Source organism: Rhinopithecus roxellana, chromosome 19 (assembly GCF_007565055.1).
Source record: "Rhinopithecus roxellana isolate Shanxi Qingling chromosome 19, ASM756505v1, whole genome shotgun sequence".
Lineage (NCBI taxonomy): Eukaryota > Metazoa > Chordata > Mammalia > Primates > Cercopithecidae > Rhinopithecus > Rhinopithecus roxellana.
Genome location: NC_044567.1, coordinates 23919763 through 23946712, shown reverse-complemented (window position 1 = coordinate 23946712; position 26950 = coordinate 23919763). Strand labels below are relative to the sequence as shown.

Sequence of the window (26950 nt, the reverse complement as noted above, 5' to 3'; positions counted from 1 at the left end):
TACCACATTTTTAAAATCTAGTCTATGATTGATTGGCATTTAGGTTGAATCCATGTCTTTGCTATTGTGAATAATGCTGCAATGAACATACTTGTGCATGTGTCTTTATAATAGAACAATTTATATTTCTTTGGGTATATGCCCAGTAATGGGATTGCTGGGTCAAATGATGTTTCTGTTTTTAGGTCTTTGAAGAATTGCCACACTGTCTTCCACAATGGTTGAACTAATTTACATTCTTACCAATAGTGTGCAAGTGTTCCTTTTTCTCTGCAACCTCACCATCATCTGTTTTTTGTTTTGTTTTGTTTTGTTTTTTTACTTTTTAATAATAGCCATTCTGACTGGTGTGAGATGGTATCTCATTGTGGTGGTTTTGATTTGCATTTCTCTAATGATCACTAATGTTAGCTTTTTTTCCATAGGATTGTTGGCTGCATATATACCTTCTTTTGAAAAGTGTCCATTCATGTCCTTTGCCCACTTTTTAATGAGGTTGTTCGTTTTTCTTCTGTAAATTTAAGTTCCTTATAGATGCTGGATATTAGACCTTTGTCAGATGCATAGTTCGCAAAAATTTTCTCCCATTCTGTAGGTTGTCTGTTTACTCTGTTGATAGTTTCCTTTGCTGTGCATTAACTCTTTAGTTTTATTAGGTTCCATTTGTCAATTTTTGCTTTTGTTGCAATTGCTTTTGATGTCTTCATCATGAAATCTTTGCCTATTCCTATGCCCAGAATGGTATTGCCTCGGTTGTCTTCCAGGGTTTTTATAGTTTTTGTTTTACATTTAAGTCTTTAATTTGTCTTAAGTTAATTTTTGAATATGGTGTAAGGAAGGGGTTCAGTTTCAATCTTCTACATATGCCTACCTAGTTATCCCAGCACCATTTACTGAATAGGGAATCCTTTCCCCATTGCTTGTTTTTGGTAGGTTTGTCGAAGATCAGATAGTTGTAGGTGTGACCTTATTTCTGGGCTCTCTATTCTGTTTCATTGGTCTATGTGTCTGTTTTTGTACGAGTACCATGATGTTTTGATTACTATAACCATGTAGTATAGTTGGAAGTTGGGTAGTGTGATGCCTCTTCCAGCTTTTTTCTTTTTGCTTAGGGTTGCCTTGGCTTTTTGGGCTCTTTTTTGGTTCCATATGAGTTTTAAAATAGTTTTTTTTTTAGTTCTCTGAAGAATGTCAGTGGTAGTTTAATAGGAATAGCATTGAATTTGTAAATTGCTTTGGGCGGTATGACCTTTTTAATGATATTGATTATTCCTATCCATGAGCATGGAATGTTTTTTCATTTGTTTGTAAGAAATCTCTGATTTCTTTAAGCAGCAGTTTGTAGTTCCCTTTGTAGAGATCTTTCACCTACCTGGTTAGCTGTATTCCTAGTTATTTTATTTTTTATTTTTGGTGGCAATTGTGAATGGGATTGCGTTCCTGATTTGGCTCTCAGTTTGACTGTTGATGGTGAATTGGAATGTTAGTAATTTTTGCACATTGATTTAGTACCCTGACAAGTTGTTTATTAGCTTAAGGAGCTTTTGGGCTGAGACTATCGGGTTTTCTAGATATAGGATCATGTCATCTGCAAACAGGGATAGTTTGACTTCCTCTCTTCCTATTTGGATGCCCTTTATTTCTTTCTCTTGTCAGATTGCCCTGGCCAGGACTTCCAATACTATGTTTAATAGGAGTGGTGAGAGAGGGCTTCCTTTTCTTGTGCTGGTTTTCAAGGGAAATGCTTCTAGCTTTTGCGCATTCAGTATAATGTTGCCTTTGTCCATTTTGGAATTGGATTGTTTTTGTTCTTGTTGAGTTGGAAAGTTCTTTATGTATTCCAGATATTAATACCTCATCAGATACATGATTTGTAAATATTTTCTCCCATTTGGTGTGTTGCCTTTTTACTCTTGATGGTGGTCTATGATACAAAAGTGTTTTCAATTTTCATGAAGTCAAATTTATCTATTTTTTATTGCCAGTGCCTTTGGAAAAGTTTTATGATTTTAGCTTTTATATTTAAGATTTTGATCCATTTAGAGTTAATTTTTGCATATGTTATAATGGTGCAACTTCATTGTTTGTGTATAGATATCCGGGTTTCCCTGCACCATTTGTTGAAAAAATAATGTTCTTTTCCCATTGAATGGCCTTTTCCCATTGAAATGTTCAATGTTCCCATTGAAAAGAAAATGTTCTTTTCCCATTTAATGGTCTTGATAGGCTGGCTGAAAATTATTTGACCATATATGTGGGGGTTGGCTTCTGGAATTTCTCTTCTATTCCATTGGTCTATTTTTCTGTTTTTATGCCAGTACCATGCTGTTTTGCTTACTGTAGCTTTGTAGTAAGTTTAGAAATTAGGAAATGTGAGACCTCCAGTTTTGTTCTTTTTCAAGGTTATTGTGGTTATTCAGGGTTCCTTGAGAATCCATGTGAATTTTAGGCTGGATTTTTCTATTTCTGCAAGAAACTTCATTGGGTTATTGATAGGGACTGTTGCTTTGTTTTGAAACACATTTTCACTGGGTATTGAATTTTAGGTTGACATGTTCTTTCTTTCAGCACTTAAAAGATATTTTTTGCCCTTGGCTTGTCTTACATAGTTTCTATAATCTGTGGCTGCTTTAAAAATTCTGTCTTAGACTGGGCACAGTGGCTCATGCCTGTAATCCCAGCACTTTGGGAGGCTGAGGCAGGTGGATCGCCTGAGGCCAGGAGTTTGAGACCAGCCTGGCCAACATGAAACTCTGTGTCTACTAAAAATATAAAAATTAGCCAGGCACGGTGGCAAATGCCTGTAATCTCAGCTACTCAGGAGGCTGAGGCGGGAGAATCGCTTGAACCCAGGAGGTGGAGGTTGCAGTGAGTTGAGATCACTCTGGATAAAAAGAGCAAAACTCCGTCTCAAAAAAAAAAATTCTATATTGATCTCTGCTTTCAGCAATTCAACTAAGGTGTGTGTGTGTTTATTGTGTGCTTGGGGCTCATTGAGCTTTTTGGATTTATGGTTTTATAGTTTTCATCAAATTATGAAAAATTTGTTTCATGAAAAAAATGTTTTTTTAAGTACTGATTTTTTCCCTTTCAGACTTCAATTATGTGTATATTAGACAGCTTGATATTATACCTCACTGACTATATGTTCATTTTTTAAGCTATTTTTTCTTTTTTATGCTTCATTTTGTCTATCTTCTATCGCTGATTTGTCAAGTTCCTTGATCTCTTCTTCTGCTGTTTCTAATTTGGTGTTAATCTTACTAGTGGATTTTTTTTCCAGTTATTGTGTTTTCATCTTTAGAAGTAAAGTAATGTAGTTATCACCTCATTGTTTCCTCTCTGAGATCATAATTCAGTGTCTGAAAACTATTGTTTCATGTATCTTGTTCAATTTGTTAGTAGTTTATGGTGCAAGGATAAGATTTCTGTTTTTTCTTATGGCTAAAAGCAGAAGTCCATACATTCATATTTTTAAGGACATTTATTGTTTCTTTAAATGTTGGCCTTTTGGAAAACTTAAACAAATATATGCATTGTTCTAAGTGAAAACTACTATAAGCCAGATGTTGCATTACTTGTGCAAGGTTAGTGTTTCATTCAGAAGATAATTTATATTGACAACAGCATTGGAAACATGTATGAATCTTTTAAAGATAGGTGCTTTTGAGGTTTAGTGAAGTAGGCACACATCAGGGCAGTAAAAATGTCAGATTCTCCTTGTTACTCTGTGAATCTGGAGTAGGAGAAGCAGTCACCATCCAGGGGTACTTCGTGAACTTTGTTGATGATCTCCTATTTTGACCATAGTTCCTCAGCCTTCTTGAAACTTACGACCTAATATAGCCATTAATTCAGCAACACCACTACACATTGGACTTTGTTGTCATTTGGAACCCTCCCACCTTTAAACTGAAAACTTGTTGGTCCCATATTAGTCATACACTGCCTTTTCTTTTTTAGACACAAACTTTTCCCCATTCACATCCCACTGCACATTTACACACATCCCACTGCACATTTACACACATCCCACTGCACATTTACATGTCACTGGATGTTTGTCGATTATTTTTCCTCCTTTTTATTGATTTCTTTTCCTTAGCTATAACCATGTTATGTTTTCTCCTGTCCTTCCACAAGGAAATCTTGTCTCAGCTCTTTCCTTAATCTAATATTCTGAACAATAGTAGATGTGAGAGCAGTCTGTTTTTCTATTCAGTCATCTCGTTAAGCTATATGATTGATTTGACTGGACTTACTGGATAGTCCGTCAGTTCCCTTTCTTCCTTGGCACTTTTTGGTGCATTTTTCCTGGAAGGCACATACTGGATCTATTAGTAAGAGGAAAGTCTTATCAAATTGAGTAAAATGATTCTGCAAGCCCTGAAAAACTAGTTACTTCTCCTTTTGGTAGTATGTCTACCCTGTATATTGTTTTCTGTATATGTTTTCTTTAAATGTAATTGTTTTTATAAAAGTGATATTTGCTTATAAAAATTCTAGTAACATCAAAGATTTTACAGAAAAAAATTTATGAGAATCCCATTATCAGTCTATTTGTCAAATAGCTTTTCTTCTTTTATTGTCTTTTATTTTTTGTCATTTACTAATTTTATGTAATGTTTATAGGGAAGACATTTCATTCATTAATTTATGTTTTTCACATCAAAAACCAGGCATACCAGGTTTTTATTGATTATGTCTTCTGTCATTTAGTTCTTTTTCTGGTGGCTATTACTGATTCTTCGGACAATTTTTAGTCAGTAACAAATGTTTTCATGTGCAGTTTTAGTTAATGTGAGATTTATTTATTTTGTTGCTTATTTCTACCAGTAATGTTCATTGAGCCTTCAATATCTGTTGAGAATGAAATGGTGGCCTGATGTGGTGATATGCACCTGTAGCCCCAGCTACGTGGGAGGCTGAGACAAAAGGATCACTTGAGCCGGGAGGTTGAGGGTTGAGGATGAAGTGAGTCATAATTGTGCCATTAAACTCCAGCATGGGCACGCGAGAGAGACCCTGTATCTTAAGAAAAATTTAAAAAAGACAAAAAACGCAAAAAGTAGCCAGGCGTGGTAGCATGTGCCTATAATCCCAGCTATTCAGGAAGCTGAGGCAGGAGGATTGCTTAAACCTAGGAGTTCAGCGTTGCAGTGAACTATGATTATATCACTGTACTCCAGCCTGGGCGACAGAATGAGACCCTGTCTCTAAAAAATTAAATTAAAAATAAAAAGGTAGGCCGGGCGCGGTGGCTCAAGCCTGTAATCCCAGCACTTTGGGAGGCCGAGACGGGCGGATCACGAGGTCAGGAGATTGAGACCATCCTGGCTAACACGGTGAAACCCCGTCTCTACTAAAAATACAAAAACTAGCCGGGCGAGGTGGCGGGCGCCTGTAGTCCCAGCTACTCGGGAGGCTGAGGCAGGAGAATGGCGTAAACCCGGGAGGCGGAGCTTGCAGTGAGCTGAGATCAGGCCACTGTACTCCAGCCCGGGCGACAGAGCGAGACTCCGCCTCAAAAAAAAAAAATAAATAAATAAAATAAAAATAAAAAGGTAAAAAATACAAGAAAAAAATAATGAAATTGAGGCAGGAGAATAGGGTCTGGAGGCAGGGAACCTAAGGCCGATTCACACTGACTTCCTAAAAGTGAATCAAAAAGAAAAACTCACCTCTCCATGCCCAAGTAACAAAAGGATCAGAGACTACTCCGTTTGCAACACCCCGCCTTTCTACTGAATGGCAGATGAAAGAATGGAAAGTACCTCTACTTCCCAGAACCAGTCTTCATGTGCATAGGGTGTAACTTTGTAACTTCACTTCAGCCTCTGATTGGTCCCCTCTCACAACCAATCAGACTGGTCATGGGCCATGTCTTCATTTGCATAGGATGTAACTGTAGCTTCCCTTCAGCTTCTGACTGGTCGCCTCCCACAACCAATCAGACTGGTCACAGGCCACGTGTTCATTTACATAGTGTGCAACAAAATAACCAATGGGAAACCTCTAGAGAATATTTAAACCTCAGAAAATTTTGTAACCAGTACTCTTGAGCGTCTTGCTCAAGCCCCTTCCCACTCTGTGTAGTGTTCTTTTTTTTCTTTTTTCTTTTTTTTTAAGACAGAGTCTCACTTTGCTGCCCAGGCTGGAGTGCAATGGCGGGATCTCAGCTCGCTGCAACCTCGGCTTCCCTGGCTCAAGTGATTCTCCTGCCCCAGCCTCCTGAGTAGTTGGGATTACAGGTGCATGCCACCACGCTTGGCTAATTTTTGTATTTTTAGTAGAGACAGAGTTTAACCATGTTGGCTAGGCTGATTTTGAACTCCTGAACTCAAGTGATCCACTCACCTCGGCCTCCCAAAGTGCTGAGATTACAGGCGTGAGCCACTGCGTCCGGCCCTTTTTACACTTCTGTAACCAGGATTGGCAACTTAAATGAGCACCAGACAGGTAGCATGAATGAAAGAAAGGGTCTAAGTGCATGTGCTTACATTCTTTAAGTGGCAGGGACTGTGATATCTTGAGAGTATATGTCTCATCCAAATGTGACAATCTAGTCAATGTTAGTGGATTGCTGTCCTGTAAGAATACAGGCCTAATGTGGCCAGTCAACCAGTTTTTCTAGAAGAAACCAACACTATGGATTTTCATCTCATAATTTTTAAGTGGTTCAAATTTATAAAACTCTGTGTAGCCATTCAAAACATGATTGTAAACCAGGTATGACCTGTGGACCTCAGTTTGCAACTTCAGCTACTAAGTTTATTTTAGTGGTGTTTTAGGTGGGAAGGAGGGCAAATGTGTGTACCTAATCTGCCATATTAGACTGGAAGTCTCATGGTTTCAGTTCTTATATATTGATCTTTAATTCAACTGTAAATTATTTTGATGTAAGGTGGGAGATAGGATCTAATTTTTTTCCCCAAATAGTCATTCATCTAAATATTAGTTGAATAATTTCCCCCACAGATTTGAAATGCCACCTGTTTAAAAAGGGTGGTTTGCTTTTTTTTTAAATTTTTAATTTTGGTGGGTACCTAGTAGGTGTATATACTTATGAAGTACATGAGACATTTTGATACAGGCATGCAATGTGTAATAATCATATTAGGGTAAATGAGGTATCTGTCACCTCAAGCATTTATCCTTTGTGTTACCAATAATCCAATTATACTTTTAGTTATTTTTAAATGTACAATTACATTATTTTTTACTATATTCACCCTGTTGTGCTAGCAAATACTAGGTCTTATTTATTCTTTCTAACTACTTTTTTTGTTCCCATTAACAACCCCCACTCTCTCCCCTCTCTAGACTACCTTGCCCAACCTTTGCTAACCACCCTTCTACTCTCTCCCTCCATGAGTTCACATGTTTTAATTTTTAGCTCTCACGAATGAGTGAGAACATGCAAAGTTTGTCTTTCTGTGCCTGGCTTATTTTACTTAATATAATGACCTCCAGTTCCATTTATGTTGCTGAAAATGACAGGCTCTCATTCTTTTTATGGCTAAATAGTACTTCATTGTGTATGTGCCACATTTTCTTTATTCATTCATCTGTCGAGGGACACTTAGGTTGCTTCCAAATCTTGGCTATTGTGAGTAGTGCTGCAATAAACATAAGAGTGCAGATATCTCCTCGATATACTGATTTTCTTTCTTTTGGATATATACCTAGCAGTGGGATTGCTGGATCATATGGTAATTTGATTTTTAGTTTTTTGAGGAATTTCCAGATTGTTCTCGATAGTGGTACTAATCTACATTCCCACCAATGGTGTACGAGGGTTCCCTTTTCTCCACATCCTCGCCAGCATTTGTTATTTCTTGTGTTTTGGATAAAAGCCTTTTTTTTTTTGAGACAGAGTCTCACTCTGCTGGAGTGCAGTGGCACGATCTCAGCTTGCTGCAACCGCCGCCTCCTGGGTTCAAGCGATTCTCCTGTCTCAGCCTCCTGAGTAGCTGGGATTATAGGTGTGCATCACCACGCCTGGCTGATTTTTGTATTTTTGGTAGAGATGGGGTTTCACCAAGTTGGCCAGGCTGGTCTCGAACTACTGACCTCAGGTGATCCACACACCTGTTCCTCCCAAAGTGCTGGGATTACAGGTGTGAGCCGCTGTGCCCAACCAATAAAAGCCATTTTAATTGGGATGAAATTATATCTCATTGTAGTTTGGATTTGCATTTCTCTGATGATCAGTGATGTTGAGCACCTTTTCATATGCCTGTTTGCCATTTGTATATCTTTTGAGAAATGTCTATTCAAATTTTTGGCCCATTTTTAAATTGGATTTTTAAGGGAGTGATCTGCCTTTTAAGAAATAGAAACCCACTAAAAGAAAGATCATGCAGGAGATATAATTCTCCTCATTGGAACTGAAAAGTTTTTAGGCAGCTTCTCTGTTCTCTTTGGGGCCTCTAGTGTGACATCTGCATTTCTCAGCAAAGTTTTCTCATTGTTTTTTGTAGATTGGTTTTTCTGGATACTTACACTCTTTCATATGACCTTACCATGACATCTCAAAGTGAAAGCCTAAAATCTACCAAATGATGTGGCCTATTCTCTGTCCTTAATCAACTCAGTCTAAATGCCCCAAATACAAATTCTTGGGAAAGTGAAACTAATTGATCTTGCTATGCCCGAGAGTGTCTTTGGACATGTGTTATTAATGTGGATAGTAGGTTCAGCCTTTCGGCAGGGGATATAGATGATTTCAGAGTAAATGGGTGGACACATGTCCATAGAGGTGGCTAATACAGCATCTTTATCATATATTTGAAATTGTTACAGCTGTAGAAATATATACCCTACTTGCCCATCTTTTTTTTTTTTTTCTTTTTTCTTTTTAAAGATGAGGTCTTGTCATGTTGCCCAGGCTGGTCTCGAACTCCCGAGCTCAAGTGATATGCCTGCCTCGGCCTCTCAAAGTGCTGGAATTACAGGTGTGAGCCATCACGCCCGGCCCCATCCTGTTTTTCCAAAAAGTTTTGGTTATTCTCACTTACTTATTTTCAAGATTAAATTTAGAGACATATTTTAGATTACCAAAAAAAAAAAAAAAATCTTGCTAGGATTTTGATTGGAATTCAGACAAAGATTAGAACAAAAAAGATTAAGAAAAGTTGTTTACTAATCTACAAAAATTGTGGACCCAGTTTTCATGAGCTGCAACCTGCAGAACCCATTTTTACCTATGAACATAGAAGTTTTACAGTGTACTTTTCCTTTTTCCTTTCTAAGTTGAATTTACAAAGAGAATTTCTCACACATATGTGCACCTGCAATAACCATTGGTTTTCTAGAATCTCTGATAATACTTTAAATGTATTCCGTCCACTAGCCACATGTATTTATGTTTTTTGATTAATTAAAATTAAAATTCAGTTAGTTGTACTAATTACATTTCAAGTGCCCATGTGGCTAATGCCAAATATATTGAATAGTGCAGATATCAAATATGCTGTCATTGCAGAAAATCCTATTGGGTAGTGCTGCTTTATAGATACTTGTATGTTAATAATAACTAATTTAATTTTTAAAGCCCATAGAAGCAAAAATCTCTATTTCATATGTTTTGTTTATAGCATTTTGGTTAATATGTGGAAAATGATAGGATAGTGTTGTTTTCTCTTTTTTTTTTTGAGACGGAGTCTTGCTCTGTCGCCCAGGCTGGAGTGCAGTGGCCGGATCTCAGCTCACTGCAAGCTCCACCTCCCAGGTTTAGGCCATTCTCCTGTCTCAGCCTCCCAAGTAGCTGGGACTACAGGCACCCGCCACCTCGCCCGGCTGGTTTTTTTTGTATTTTTTAGTAGAGACGGGGTTTCACCGTGTTAGCCAGGATGGTCTCAATCTCCTGACCTCGTGATCCGCCCGTCTCGGCCTCCCAAAATGCTGGGATTACAAGCTTGAGCCACCACGCCCAGCCTGTTTTCTCATTTTAAAAGGTTCATTGAAGAAAGTTCGAAAAATACCCTAAAGGAGAAAGTAAAAATTACCTGCACTCCCAAGGGATAGGAGTTTTTAAAAGCCTTTTTGAAATACAATCTATAACCAAGTGTACATATCATAAATTACGATTGGATTAATTTTCACCAACTAAATAATACATATATGTCTTTTTTTTTTTTTCTTTTTTTTTTTTTTTTTGAGACGGAGTCTCGCTCTGTCGCCCAGGCTGGAGTGCAGTGGCTGGATCTCAGCTCACTGCAAGCTCCGCCTCCCGGGTTTACGCCATTCTCCTGCCTCAGCCTCCCCAGTAGCTGGGACTACAGGCGCCCGCCACCTCGCCCGGCTAGTTTTTTGTATTTTTTTAGTAGAGACGGGGTTTCACCGTGTTCGCCAGGATGGTCTCGATCTCCTGACCTTGTGATCCGCCCGTCTCGGCCTCCCAAAGTGCTGGGATTACAGGCTTGAGCCACCACGCCTGGCCCATATATGTCTTTTTACCAGTTTCTCTATTCCCAGGTTCTTTTTGATTCATGTCTTGTTTGTTTGGATAATCATGTAGTTTTATTGAAGATGGGCACATGAGTGTGTTTCTTTTATCAGGAGGCATATGAAGCCAGTTAGTCTCAATACCATTGATGCTGAATTTCACCACTTGGTTAAAGTGGTCACCGCCAGGTCTCTTCATTGTAAAGGTACATTTTCCTTTTGTAATTAATGAATAATCTGTGGGGTGACATTTTGAGACATTTGAGACTTGTCAATATTCTGTTCCCTAATAACTTTTCACTGAAAGATTTCAGCATCTATTTATGTAACTTGCCTGAATCAGTTAGTACATGAAAGTTACAAAATGGTGATTTTTAAAATTCTATCATTTTATGTACAATTCTTAGCTGGCATTCTTATTTAAAGAAGAGATTTTCCCCCTACCCGCCCACTTCCCCGTTTTTCTCGTTTGAGTCTTCTTTTCCCCTTTTTATTTTTTATAAACACCCTGGGTTTTTCTCATGAAGTTGATCAGTGTGACTCATCACTGCTTTGAGACTCATTGCTATAATCACATCTATGTAAAGTTCTATTATACCAGGATAATTTTTGATTTATAGCAGCTCAGTCATCTTTATGATCTTGTTCTTACACTGAGAATTCTTACTGATTTACTCTACTGAAACACAGACTTTTCAGAAACTGGAGCAACTGTGTTAAGGAATTCCCATTTACATTAGGCAAGAAAGTAAACAGTAAGTGGAGAGTAGGGTAACAAACACTTATGGTATCAAAAAACAACCGTGAAAAGGATCTGTCTTAATGTGCTAGCCCATTGCAGTTTAACATATTGCTTACAACCTTCACAATAGAATTTGAGTGACTTCAGTTACACATTCCAGGAGACTGGCAGTCTGTTACAATCAGAGTCTGAACTTTAGAGCAGGCTAATTTACAGCGATGGGATGAAGAAAGTTGTGGATTTGTATTACACACTCTCACCTGACACTGTATCTGATCCCTTACCTGCTGATTGACATCTTGAATGAGCTCTTTGAAGCAAGTTCCAGCTTAATTAAAACGTTTGCTTGGTTAGCAGTGATCTGTGAAAGCCTGTGATAAATATTGAATCAGGTTCACCTGCTGGTTGCTGTGAGTGGATAAACAGCTGCTTTGTGCAGTATAATCATGAAACGGTGGCAGTAGGGTACTACTACTGTTTGAATTTTTAAAAAAGAATAGTTGAAAAGGTATAGTTATGTTACTTTTGCTATCTTACTAGAGTGTGTGCTAATGTGAGATTTTGCACAACAGGCATTCAGTACCTGTTTAGATGGCTCGGACAACAGCAAATGGTTGATAAAGATTAACAAACTCTTTTTTATGTCTCAAAGATTGTAGTATAATTCTATGTTCATTGGCCTTTTACCAATGAACTAGCTCTTCATGTGCATGACTTTTTGAAATAAAGGACAGTATTTTGCTTTTTTGCTTAAGTGGTAGATGAAAACAATCCTGTTAAAAGCTTCACTTTAAGATTTAAAGTTATGAATTTCAACTTACTCCACAAATTTATTACATATTTTGTGGGAACTTGAATAATTCTTTTGAGTTTCCTTTTTTATCTGTAAAAAGAAGTTAGAAATATACATTAGTGGGCCGGGCGCGGTGGCTCAAGCCTGTAATCCCAGCACTTTGGGAGGCCGAGACGGGCGGATCACGAGGTCAGGAGATCGAGACCATCCTGGCTAACACGGTGAAACCCCGTCTCTACTAAAAATACAAAAACTAGCCAGGCGAGGTGGCAGGCGCCTGTAGTCCCAGCTACTCGGGAGGCTGAGGCAGGAGAATGGCATAAACCCGGGAGGCGGAGCTTGCAGTGAGCTGAGATCCGGCCACTGCACTCCAGTCCGGGCGACAGAGCGAGACTCCGCCTCAAAAAAAAAAGAAATATACATTAGTGAACTAAGTATTTTAGCCTTATGTTAATATTAGTTAATTAACAAACATTACAATATAAATGAGTTCAGAAGCAGTGGAGGAACATTTATGAAATTGTCTTCTTTTGACTACTGTTTATTCCTTTACAGAATAACTATGTCTGGTTAATTTGGTTGTAAAGAAAATGTTGTTTCCATTTGATTTTTGTTATAAAACCAGATATCAGTTCTGGAATAAAGCCCTCACCCAAATCAGTCACAATCTCCTTTGAGCACCTGGTGAAAGTTATGGGTTCACTTCTAAAAATGCACACAAAATTGTGTCTGTAGTTTCTTGGTGATCTGTAACAGCCCATGGACCCTAATTTGAGAACCCATTTCCTAATAAAGTAGGTTGAAAACTTGGGGAGGAGGTGTTAAGATGAAAGCTATTCTGCCAGGTATGAAACAACTGAGGAGAAACCAGAACAGAGTATATTAACTGTGTGTGTGTGTGTGTGTGTGTGTGTTTTCCAGCACTTCTAGCATTTTTCAGGTATATTTTTCATGACAGTTGTTAGCTTTAAAGATTGTCTTCCATAGTCGTGATTCCTCACTCTCTACCTGAAGTTTTATATTTTTATTTCTATCATCCACTTATTTAGAATTTTATGGTGAAAATGAAATTTTGTTTAAGCCATACTCAGCCTGTTCAACTGCTTGTTCATGTTTATCGACGTCGATGTATACAACTGTCATTCATATTTTTTCATTATAATATTATTCCATTGATTGGAAAAAGCCCCGCAATTTACTTATCCATTCCTTCTGTTGATACATGTAGCTTGTTTTTCTCACTATTAAAACAATGCTGCAATTAATATTCCTCTTGTATCTGTCTTAATTTGCAAGAGTTTTTCTAGCATGTGTACCTAACAGTGTCATGCTGGGTCAAAGGGTGTATGTATCTTTGATTTCACTAGATCACCAATTTGCTCTCAAGTAGTTGTGCCAATTTATACTTAGATCAGCAGTGAATAAGAGTTTCTTCTGGTGGATAGGAAATGGAATCTAATTATGGCTTTAATTTGCATTTTCCTAATTACTAGTGAAGTTGTACGTTAGATGGCACATCTTTTCAGATACTTATTAGCCTTTCAGCTTTTCTCTTTTGTGATTTGCCTGTTCTTGGTTTCCTGTAGGGTTTGTCTTTTAAAAATAGATTTACTGGAATTCTTTATATATTGTAGATACTGATCCTCACTTGATTGTATGCATTGCAAATATCTTCTGTCAACCTGTGCCCCTTTCTCCCTATTTTTCTTTCTTTCTTTAAGGAATATGTATTTTTAAATAGAAGTTTAACATGTTAATGAAGCTGTGTTTTCAGTCATTTGTGCTTTTGGTTTATTGTTTTAGGAAATCCTTCTCTACATTTGGATCATAAAAGATATCTTCCTATGAAAGAAGAGACCATATAGCCTTTGAAGCTTAAAATGTTTACTATCTGGCTGTTTTGCTGACTCTTGCTTTAAAGACTCTATTAATTGAAAGTTTTTGTTTTTTATTTTTCCCTTGGGGGATATAACATAGATCTTGTTATAACATATTTGATTTAAATGTCAACTAATAAGTTAAAACAATTTTTATGAAATAAAACTTGAAGATTATACTTAGGAATATTTTGTAATTGCATGCATAAAATAATAGAACTAACTTTAAACAATTCCTTAGTTTATGAGTGAAAATGGTTTGATAAACTCCAAGAACTACACTTTGTAGAACAATTTAAGAATGAAGCTCTCTGTCAGTAAGATGAGGTGATCCTTGTCATTGTCTTCTCCGTGGCTTGATATATCAGGGATTCTAATGTCTCTTGAGTCAATGAATGAATGAAATGGGATATTACATGAAAAATGCTTAGCACAAGCACAGCCTTAAAAAATGGCAGTATTATTAATAATGAAAATATTGGGATATATGTTTGTCATTATTAAAATACTAGCATAAGATGATTTTTCTTTTTGGCCTTGAAAAATAGTAATTGTCCTGTACTTTTTCCTTTAAAAGCTAATCTGGATTTTGAAGTAACTTTTTGATATGTGCAGCACTTCAAATTAGGACATAATTTAAGCATCTGTCAGATTTAATTGTAATGCATGGGTACAGAATTTGGTTCAGGGACATTTAGTCATAATTCATCAATTTAAAAAAAGCTACATTACAGTTATGTTCAAAACACCACTCTCAATGAATGAGCTATATAAAGAAATGTAAGACATAGTTTCTGTCTTCAAGGAATTTACAGTGTGGTTGGAAAGACAATACATGCACATGTGGAAAGTTATGGAAAAATACAAGTTTTTGTATTTTTTTTTTTTTACTGTTTCATTGACCTAGTTTTCCTTTTATTTCATTCAAACAGGTTTCTCTTCAGTCTCTTTTTCTCTCTACTTCTTTATATACTTAGTTTTCATAGTCATGCTTGCTTTTGGAATTCAATTTGTAGTCTCCTTTGAGAATCTCTCCTGATTTACAGTTAGCAAAGGAACTTCTTCTTTGGCAATAAAATTAGTTCCTAACTATTTCTTTATCATTTTCCATTTCTAAAAATATTTAATCACCATGCTTATTTTTCAGATATTTAGGCATAGTATATTTTTTGTGTGAGTAGTAGGGAAAGTTTGGAGAAAGTTATAAAACTTTAGAAGTTGACATTGTGGTATGTTACCATTTGAACTTATAATTATAGCTTGTGAAAGGAATAGTGAAAAGGACTCAGCAATTCGCCTTTCTTTCAAGATCAAATCTTCGAATCCTTTATCCTTGAAAGAATTTAGGCATGTCTTTATATAATGGAACAAGAGAGGGAATATAATTTATTAAACACAAGAAAAATTTTCTGAAAATCCTTGGTTGCTGATGTTCTATTAGAACAGTTTTGGTAATTGTAGATTTGAAATGTATTTTAAACAATTGGCTACTGCACATGGAAATATTATAGCTGTCACATCCACATGTATCTCTTGTGTGTGTTTTTTTTTTTTAATGATAGTATATTTTTGCAGTTACTTGGGTTGGGTTTTCTTGCCTTTTTTTGAAGTAAAAGGACTCTGAACAGTTTCTAGCTTGGAGAAGAAGCCATTTCTTAAAGAGTTTGGTTCTGGCACTGTGTACCACTTACAGGTCTTAGAGGTTACAGATTTTGGGAAGCCCATGTGTTTGATATATTGATTTTCAGATATATTGGATGAGAATGAATATTATAAAATTTATTCTGTAGTTTCCTGGAGGAAAGGAAATCTCTGTCAATTTAAATAGCAAAGGGAAAAGAAAAAAGTCTTTGTGAAAGATAAATATGATCATTTCTTAGCAGGAAAAATACTCAATAAGAGATATGAAATTGTTTAATTTTATTCATCTAATTGTTTTAAGACCCCTGGATCAAAGGGGTTCAGAGAGAGGCCATAAAGTATTAACCTGGTAATTCGATTGGGGGATATTCCGATCTCCTGACACTGCTGGCATCAGGATCCTTCCTCTAGTTTTCTTAGAGCATTGAAAGTTGCTGATTTTGATATAGGTAATTATCTTTTGTTATAAAGTAAGTGACTTTTTGAAGCCTTTCTTATATTACTACAATGAGTTTTTCTGTCTTCTTCAAATATGATTGTGCCAAATCTTTTTTTTTTTTTTTTTGAGACGGAGTCTCGCTCTGTCGCCCAGGCTGGAGCGCAGTGGCCGGATCTCAGCTCACTGCAAGCTCCGCCTCCCGTGTTTACGCCATTCTCCTGCCTCAGCCTCCCCAGTAGCTGGGACTACAGGCGCCCGCCACCTCGCCTGGCTAGTTTTTTGTATTTTTTTAGTAGAAACGGGGTTTCACCGTGTTAGCCAGGATGGTCTCGATCTCCTGACCTCGTGATCCGCCCGTCTCGGCCTCCCAAAGTGCTGGGATTACAGACTTGAGCCACCGTGCCTGGCCCCAAATCTTTTATTTTATTATTTATTTATTTTTGAGATGGAATCTTGCTCTGCCACCGAAGCTGGAGTGTAGTGGCATGGTCTTGACTCACAGTAACCTCTGCCTCCCTGGTTCAAGTGATTCACCTGCCTCAGCCTCCCGAGTATCTGGGACTACAGGCGCGTGCCACCATGCCTGGCTACTTTTTGTGTTTTTAGTAGAGACGGGGTTTCACCACGTTGGCCAGGCTAGTCTCGAACTCCTGACCCAAGCAATCCACCTGCCTTGGCCTCCCAGAGTGCTGGGATTACAGATGTGAGCCACGGTGCCTGGCCTGTACCAAATCTTTTAAATTGAAACTTTAATAGAAGATCGCTTCTGGAGAAATAATTTCTGTTTAATAATACAAAGGAAAAATAATTAACTTTTAATTTCTACCGTATTCCCTACTTGCCTAAGTGCCCATTGAAAACCATCTTCTTGGCCAGGCATGGTGGCTCACGCCTGTAATCCCAGCACTTTGGGAGGCCGAGGAGGGTGGATCACCTGACATTGGGAGTTCGAGACCAGCCTGACCAACATGGAGAAACCCCGTCTCTATTAAAAATACAAAATTAGCCAGGCGTAGTGGTGGACGCCTGTAAGCCCAGCTACTCGGAGGCTGAGGCAGGAGACTCACTTGAACCTGGAAGGCGGAGGTTGTAGTAAGCCGAGATCATGCCATTGCACTCCAGCCTGGGCAAAAAGAGTGAAAGTCTGTCTCAAAAAAAAAAAAAAAAAAAAGAAAAAAAAAAAAAAAGAAAAAAGGAAAACCATCTTCTTGAGGAGTCTAGTCAAGTTCATAGATGTTATAATTCGTTCATATTACTTTACAACTTAAAAAACAACAAAAATATGTTTAATATAAAGTTAGCTGTGGTTTATAGTATTCTGAATTATGAAGTGAAAAACAGATTTAAGGTCCTAACTAAAGTCACTCTAGTGAGAAAAGTTTTCTGATACTAGTTCTTGATCTTTTGCTTTTGTTAGTACCACAACTAGTGTAACATTTAAAGATAAGTAGAACATTAAATTATTCCTGCCAAATTCACCCTTTTTAAAAATTAAAAACTTTGAAAACAAAGTATCTAGTTGTAAAACTGTATAATAGCATCCCTTTCTATTTGAGAAAAAGATATGAAAGATGTATATATGAAGGTCAGTGAGTTATACACTAAATTATTTATGATGGGATAGTTGATTTTTAAACAATATTTCTGTATTATTGTTTGAATTTTTTTTGACCAAGAGAAAAGGTGAAATTAAAAGGAGTAGATGGTAAAGCTTTAAGTGGAATTGATGTTGAAAAGTATAACATCAAAAAGTAAGTTTTCTCAGCCTTGAGAAAAAGCTACTGTGTTGGATTACTTTTATGCTTAGATATAATATCTCTATGTAGTACATAACAATGCATTGGGCCATAGCATTCTAGTATTCACATGAATTTAACTGTATCATAAGGAAGATAAATAGTATAATTGAGCGCAATGATTGATGGTATGAAAAAGTAAATTAATTCTACTTGAGTTACCTTAATTCTTTTTGTATGTTAATTGATTAATATGATCATTGCAAAAGCCAAAAAAGAATTCAGTCAGAAATATCATGATATAATTTGCATTCCATTTTCTCTGTGACCATAAATTGTTGGATATTGCAACATATGTAACATAAACCACATGTCAGCTGTTTCCTGCCTCACTGTTGACAAGAGCCCCATTCATAACTCTTCTTTTTATCCTTTTAGTGAATAAGTAATTATTCAATATAGAAGGCAGGATATTTGGAACTGGCTATTTAATGTGGCAGCACTCTGTAATGAAATCTGCTGTTACTGGCAACCTGAGAGGAGAATGTAACAATTCCAGCATGGCTGTAACTTTATCTGCTTTGACTGACTATTTATTTGGCACATCAGTGAACCTTTTATCCCAGTGAGTGACAGCTCCAGAAGGGTCACATTTACATCCATTCTATCATGTATTGTAATATTTAATGGCGGACACGGTTGAGTGAGACTGGGAGTAATTTGAACTTGCTTTTCCACTGAGTTGAGGCTAAAAGACAGCTTGATCCCCAGTATTGTGGTGTAACATGCTATGACTTAGCATTTGTTTATGAAGGCTAATCTTACTGATTACAATAATAATAATAAAAAAGTCAAGTAGAGTGTGTGTTCTACTAAATTAAAACTCTTTAGCACTCAGTCTTTTAAGTTACAATGCTATTTACCTTTTTTCTTTCCCCATCAATGACCACTTCTATAAATTAACCATTTTACACTCTTTCTCTAAAATGAGACTTTGTTCTGTGTCATTTGGTGTAATAATGGAGACTTAGAAGGGAGTCGTTATTAAGAACATGTGAGTTCTAATATATAGCATTAAACTTCTTTTTTTTTTTTTTAGTATTTGAGGATTTGGAAACAGAAGAGAAAATTCAGGTAGATTAAGTAGACTATATTCCTGATGCTCCATATGGTTTGTTTAAAGAGACATTTATATAACTATTTCAGTTATGAAACTGAGTTACAAGTGAAATTGTCTGGGAAAAACTATCCTGGATGATAATTTTACTGATGGGTTTACGTTCCATGACAGGTAATTGAATTTCAGATATACTTGTTCCACACCAGCAACCTGCTTTCATTATTAAATATTAATATTTTGCATTTATTTTCGTACCTTTGCTAAAGAAGAATTCTCTCTTCTTGAAGTTGTTAAGTGATACTTTAGATTCAACTTGATAATTCTATTCTTTTGTAAACGATATTTAAAAGCACTTCAAAAGCATTGGTGTATTAAGGAATATTTGAATGAACTATGCTGTGAACAAAACTATTAACTCTAAACTATAATATCACAAGTTCATATGAAGCCTAAGAAAAAATTAAAATTGTTCCTACTTTATCACTTTTATAATTTATGAAAGAGGAGAGTTAAAGTTAAAATGTACTCAAAACATTTGGAAATGGAGAGTTAGAGTGGTATGTTAGAAAGTGTGCAAATGTGGAAATATCATTTATAACTTTTAAAAGAATGAGGACCAATTTTAAATTGTATTTGTAGTTTTTTCTTTAATGGCAAGTTTTAGATACTATAATTTCTTGTAATTTCTCTTTATTTGACCATTGTGATTCATTACTTACAGGTTCTAATTCCATGTGAGGTTTGATAACTTTTTTTATGGTAGCTTAGATATTAGTTATCATTTCTTTCCTTTCTTACAGCCCCCTGGCCACTGTTCTAGGTGCTGTTGTTCTACTAAACAAGGAAACAGTCAAGAGTCGTCGAATACCATTAAGAAGGATCATGCAGGGAAATCCAAGATACCCAAAATATATTTTGGGACACGCACACACAAGCAGATTGCTCAGATTACTAGAGAGCTCCGGAGGACAGCATATTCAAGGGTCCCGATGACTATTCTTTCCAGCAGGGATCATACTTGTGTCCATCCTGAGGTAGTTGGTAACTTCAACAGAAATGAGAAGTGCATGGAGTTGCTAGATGGGAGAAATGTGAGTAAAATTATTTTGTTTTAGAGAAAATATAAGGCTGAAAATATTTAAATTACTCAATATGTGTTTTGTATGTACATTTTAGTGATAATCAACTTCGGAAAATCAAATTAACTGCTAGTATTGATATCTTTTAAAAAATAATTTTACCGTAAGAAAATCTTGAGTCAAGTTTTAAAGTATGGGATTTGGTTTTAAAGCTTGGGGATATTTAATTCCTTGAAGTTAATTTCTGTTGTAGTCAGATATCTTAGTTTCTTCTTTTAAATCCTGCTGCCAAAAATAGTCAAACTTGGATGATGTCATATGAGGAGACAGAAGTGTTTAAATGATTTAGTCTAATTAGATCTAATTAATATACTTTACATACTTAAAAACTTCAAAAGCAGATAGTTTATTTAGGCTCTCTGTTCAGGCAAACTGGATTTTTTTAATTGAATGAGAAATATAATGATTATCCCACCTCATAATTCTGATTAATACAAACCCCTCTTTTAAAAGTTATACTAAATTATTAACTTTAAAAAGATGTCATTGGTGGTTTTGAAAATTTCCAAGGAAATTAGAATAATATGAATTTGGGCTTGGTGACAATAGAGAAGTCTTTCTTTCTAAAGACTTATGTGACTTTCAAATAATTTTTTTTTTTGGCAATATTAGTTTGGGAGCCTATGTTCTGGTGTGACAATTATTTTACTCTAAAATTGAAGTTGCAAGTATGAAATTATACCCCAAAATCAGTGAACCATAAATTGATAACTATGAAGTGACCAGTGATATTTTAATGTATTTTGAGAGTTGTTTTGTTTTTCACTAGTATCTTATTAGAGTTGGTTCTACACAAAAAACTGTGAGCTATAGCCCCCAGAGTTTCATTTCATTGATATAGCACCCCTTACCATATAATGTGAATTACTTATTTTGTTTTATGCTTTTTGTCCTTAATACTCTCTTTTATTAGATGAAAATGTATTTAAGCTTTATTTAGGGATAGTCAAAAGATACGTCAACAGATATTCAAATGAGATTATAAAGTATAAGTAGTAAAGTGTTCCAGTGGCAAAACTTGAGTGACTTGTTCAGAGCCAGGAGAGAATACAGAATTACTGAATCAAAGCCATTGTTGAAATTCTACAGTCATATTTATTTCCAAAGAGTTCTTCTAACTGAGGAATTGTGAAATCCCTTTACTCTGTATATTAAAAAATTTCTCTTCCAGGAGAGATGAAAGTATTAAGTGTCAAGTGTTCAAAAACAATAAAATAAAGCTCTTTATAAAGGTAAAACTCCATACATTTCATACATGAGTGACTGCTTTCCATAGTGACTAAGTGATATGCTGAATTCCCCAAATGCTTCAAATTTACTTTTTGGCTATATAGCCTATGGAAGAAGACTTGCTGGTATTGTCACCATATTTTTATCTTTTTTTATTTTACTTGTTATTGGGGAAATTATTATGTATTTGTAAAAAATACGTTGGCCAGGCATGATGGCTCATGCCTGTAATCCTAGCACTTTGGGAGGCCAAGGCGGGCAAGACTCTGTCTCAAAAACAAACAACCAAAAACATACATTGGTAAAATACATTGGTAAAAGCAATGATAAAGTGTAAGATTGTGTATTGAAGGCAGTTTCATTTTGTGTAACCTAGAATCCTACAGTGCTGGTTATGTTTTTATTGATCTTTATTCATAAGTTTGAATCATGTTAAAATAAAAAGTAGACTTCAATGTTCTGAATTTTTCATTGGCCTTTAGTTTGTCTTAAAGTGAACAGGTATTTTATTTTTGAATATTAGTAATATGAATAATTGAAGATACCTGCTTGTGGTTTGCCTTGACCTAATTCTGCCCCAGAATGCTTACCTCATCGGCATACATGAACGTCCTCTTTCTTGTTCTCAAGCCCCCTTAGTAATTTGGTATTGTAATGAAGCCAATTACAAAGTCACCATAGGTGTCTGTGTTTACTGTGACTGAATTACCAAAGCGAAATGATAAACAGATAACTGACAATTTGAATGAAAGTGTTTAAAGTGTGATAACACTTCAATTGACAGACTTCCTCAGGGTTGTGTTACACTGCTAAAATGGATGAGCTTTTCTGGTTTTACTATCAGCCTGCAGAGGGGTATCATTCTAACTGCCCTTAAAGTGTAAACTTTCTGATTTTTTGGCTTGATCCAAGGCACATGTGTTTTTGTTCATTGTTTCTTTTACTAAAGTGCCCTTATACTGGAAAAGTATGCACTTATCTGTTAAAAGTTAATTTTTGTTTCAGTTAAGAAAAAATAATTTTAACTAGAGTTAGGAATGACAATTCTGAAATATTATTTTAGATATACATCTTTTTTTGGTTAAAATGAGACTTTATAGCTCATAGTCATAGACTCTAAACGCACTTTAGTGATCATTTTGTATAAAGATAAGCTTTCAGAATTGTATGGAAGAAGCTTGGGATGAAGAAATGGTGAATAGTCCTGTTATTAAACTCAGTCTGTATCAAACTGAGTGTGAAAGATGATTGACACATTTTTACCTGAATCACAGAATTTTAGAGCTGGAAGGAATTTTAGAGATGATATAGTCAGTGAGTCAGAAGGAATCTTACAAGCCTGTGGTTCAAATGTTCTTTTGATGCTGAGTCACATGAGAAAAATGGGCCCTGAAGTTTGCTCAGTCAGACAAGTAATTAGCAAGGAGGAACCAGAACCCAAATTTTCTGATTCCTCATCCATTGCTATTTTGATTACACTAGAAACAAAATCCAAAGATGGCATTGAGGTAGGGAGAAGTTGACACAGTATGAAGAATAAGAACAGTAGAGGTTAGAGAAAGTAAGTGAAAATAATGTAGAAAATGGCCTAAATATAGTTAGATGAGTCCTTTCCTCCTAATTTTTATTTTTAATACTTTGGAGGACCTACAGGTAGCATCCTTTAACATGGCTGAATACAAAGCTTTAGGAGAACTGGTCCTCAGCTATTCATGTCTTGTCCTTTGATTTGCTGACATTCTTTTATAGGTTATGAATCTTCTATGGTTTACTTTGTTCTAGCAATATCTAGATACATTTGTGTATGTACTGATGTATTTATGTTTTGAAAACACAGATTCTCCTTTTAGATAATTCATAGATAAAAATACATATAAATATAAGATTTATATATATGCATATATGTGTGTGTATATATACATGTATATATACACACATATATACATATTCGTGTGTATATATACACACATATATACATATATAGATATACGTGTGTATATCTATACATGTATATATACAGAGAGAGAGTATAGTTCATCTCGCCTTGGCCTCTCAAAGTGTTAGGACTATAAGCATGAGCCGCTGCACTCAGCCTGTAATGAAATTTTTTATTTCCAGTAATACAATGGCAAAGGACATTAGTAGATAACATAAAAGAAGACATTCAAATTACTGCTGAACCTTGTTACACTATTCATACAATATTATGTTAAACCTTGCTAGAAACTATAAAATACAAAAAATATATGTGTGTGTGTGTATATATATATATATATAGCTACCTCAAAGTCTTTTATCCCTAATATAATTTATATATTTTATATATGGTTGTTTTTTGTTAAGGATAGCAAACTAGGAAAAATAAGTATTTTTATTTCAAAATCTTTTTAAAATAAATATGTATAATTAATTAAAATAAAAGTAGCCCATTATTCTATCATTTAGTTCCAATGACAATTGAAAAAGAAAAGTAGTACATGTATGTGGTTAGAAAATGAAAAGAGGCCGGGCACGGTGGCTCAAGCCTGTAATCCCAGCACTTTGGGAGGCCGAGACGGGCGGATCACGAGGTCAGGAGATCGAGACCATCCTGGCTAACACGGTGAAACCCCGTCTCTACTAAAAAATACAAAAAACTAGCCGGGCGAGGTGGCGGGTGCCTGTAGTCCCAGCTACTGGGGAGGCTGAGGCAGGAGAATGGCGTAAACCCGGGAGGCGGAGCTTGCAGTGAGCCGAGATCCGGCCACTGCACTCCACCCTGGGCGACAGAGCCAGACTCCGTCTCAAAAAAAAAGAAAAAAAAAAAAAGAAAATGAAAAGAGAGGCTCTCTTTTTCTAGATCCTCCATCTCCTTAACCCTTTAAGGTAATTACTGTAAAATTTTATATATATTCTACCAGAACGTTTAAAAAATGTATCCGTTATAATGTATGTGTATATATATTCTTTAAAAAAGCAGTTTACATGAATTTAATCATTCTATACACATTATGCAACACGTTTTTCTCACTTAACATAGAGAGCCTAATCAACACATAGACAAATCTCAATCATTTTTAAGGGCTAAAGCTTTTGTATTAATTTACCGTAACTTATTTAACATGTCCCTTATGGGTAGACATTTGGTTTATTTTCAGTTTTTTGGCTATTTAACAGTACAGGGTATATCTATTCACATTAATGGTAAACTTTTAAATTTTAGTAGTTTTTTGACAAATTGCCTATGTACTTCTACTACTAGAATTTTAGACTTCTAAAAATATGTATACTTTTCTAATTTTATACATTTTTAATAGTATATGAGACACTCTTGTTAGGGCTGGGTTTTATCAAACATTTTATTTTTTTATTAATGCATGTAATGAATATTTTTTGTTTTGAGACAGGATTTCACTCTGTTGCCCAGGCTGGAGTGCAGTAGCATGGTCACTGCTCACTGTGGTTTACTTTTTTTGTTGTTTTTTTGTAGAGATTGAGTCTCCCTATGCTGCCCAGCTGGTCTTGAACTCCTTGGCTCATGCAGTCCTCCGGCCTTGGCCTCTCAAAATGTTGGGATTATAGGCATGAGCCACTGTGCCCAACCTGTAATGAAATTTTTTTATTTCCAGTGATAGAATGGGGTGGAGTGCAGTGGCTCGTGCCTGTAATTCCAGTACTTTGGGAGGCCAAGGCGGGCAGATCACTTGAGCTCAGGAGTTCGAGACCAGCCTGAGCAACATGAAGAAACCCTGTCTCTACAAAAAAGGAGCCATATGTGGTGATACACTTGTGGTTCCAGCTACTTGGTGACTGAGGCACAAGAATCGCTTGAACCTGGGAGGTGGAGGTTGCAGTGAACCAAGATTGGATCACACCATTGCACTCCAGCCTGGGTGACAGAGTGAGACTCCCATCTCTGAAAAAAAAAAGGTAATAGTGTGGCAAAGGGCGTTAGTAGATAACAAAAGAAGAAACACAAATTACTGTTGAACCTTGTTAGACTATTCATACAACACTATGTTAAACTTTGCTAGAAACTAAAAAATACAAATCAAAACAAGATTCTGTTTTTTACTTTTAAAATAGAGATAAGAAAAGATAACGTCAGTGTTGACAAGGATGTGGGAAAAGGGTAATGCAAAACAGTATATACTTTCTAGAGGATAATTTCACTATATGTTTTCAAGAAACTTAAAAATACTTCATAGCGTCTGATCCCATAATGCTATTTCTAAAAATATAGACTAAGAAAATATTTGGAAACCAGCATAAGAATGCTCACTGCAGCCTTATATCTAAAGTGGAAATTGGTAACAGTGTGTAAGTCCAGTAATAAGAAAACTGGTTCATCAGCTGTGGCACATTAATTCAATGTACATATATGAGCAGCAATGAAAAGATGCTTAGTGATGTCAGAAGATTTTCCTGGTATGATTTTTAATACGCTAACCAGAAAAAAATAAAGAGAATACAGTTTTATAAACATTTTTATTTACTGTGGCTGGATTGTTAGTAATCCTCAATGCCTGGGGAACATTTGCTTTGTTCTTGTTTTTATTACTATTTGGAGATAGGGCTTTGTTTTGTCACCCAGGCCGGAGTGCAGTGGCGTGATCATAGCTCACTGCATCCTCGAACTCCTGGGTTGAAGTGATCCTCCTGCCTCGGCCTCCTGAGTAGCTAGGACCACTGATGTACACCACCAATCCTGGCAAATTTTTTATTTTTTTGTAGAGACAGGGTCTTGCTACATTGCCCAGGCTGGTATCAAACTCCTCACCCAAAACAGTCCTTTTGCCACAGCCTTCCAAAGTGCTCACACCTGTAATCGTGCCTAGCTTGTTCTTGTTATTTTAACATTGTAGAGATATCCTTATATACACATGTATAGAAGAAATACGAAACGAAATACACCAAAATGTTCCTAGTGCATTCTTTGTGTAATAGAATTATGGATAGTTTAGGCTTTTTTTGGTACTTCTGAATTTTTTGTAATGAATACTCTTACTTTCTTTTTTTCCCTCAGGACATTCCAACCTACCTACTTACCTTCTTTCCTTCTTGTTTATATTTGAATAAGAAATACTGTCACATGGCTTAAAGTTGAAAAGGTACAAAAGGGTCTACAGAGAAAAATCTCTCACTCCTGTGCCCAGTCACTTAATTCTCATCCTTGGAAGCAACCAGTGATACCATTGTTTTGTGAATCCTTTCAGAAATATTTCATGCCTAACATCAGTTTAATCAGAAAAAAAAGCCATAACAAACATATTTTTAAAAATTTTTTTTCAAGTTAATTTAGGGTATTTGGAGCTCTTCTGATTTGGAGTTCTATCTAAGTCTGAGTCAACCAAACTTTGTTGTGATTGTAGCTATGTTATTGTCTCAAAAAAGACAAAAAATTAGCCGGGTGTGGTGGCATAACCAGTAAAATCTTAGCCTTGTGGCTTTAATGATGTTCCTCAAATTCTGAGATAAGCTTATTTTATTCCTTCTATTCCAATATTGGTTCACATTTCAGTTATGCATATTTGTTTCTAGGGAAAATCCTGCTATTTTTATCATGGAGTTCATAAAATTAGTGATCAGCACACATTACAGACTTTCCAAGGGATGTGCAAAGCCTGGGATATAGAAGAACTTGTCAGCCTGGGGAAGAAACTAAAGGCCTGTCCATATTACACAGCCCGAGAACTAATACAAGATGCTGACATCATATTTTGTCCCTACAACTATCTTCTAGATGCACAAATAAGGGAAAGTGTGAGTATATGTGTAAAAATTAGAACTTTTTTCCTACTTATG

General features: G+C 36.0%; 1 protein-coding gene across 1 annotated transcript in view; it reads left to right on the top strand.

The window, feature by feature from the left end:
- BRIP1 (BRCA1 interacting protein C-terminal helicase 1) overlaps positions 1 to 26950 on the top strand; it is a 183703-nt gene that overhangs the window by 29408 nt on the left and 127345 nt on the right. The window contains exons 6-7 of the mRNA XM_030922502.1: positions 19598 to 19888; positions 26687 to 26908. Coding sequence (XP_030778362.1) covers positions 19598 to 19888; positions 26687 to 26908 — 513 coding nt within the window. The remainder of the gene's footprint in view (positions 1 to 19597; positions 19889 to 26686; positions 26909 to 26950) is intronic.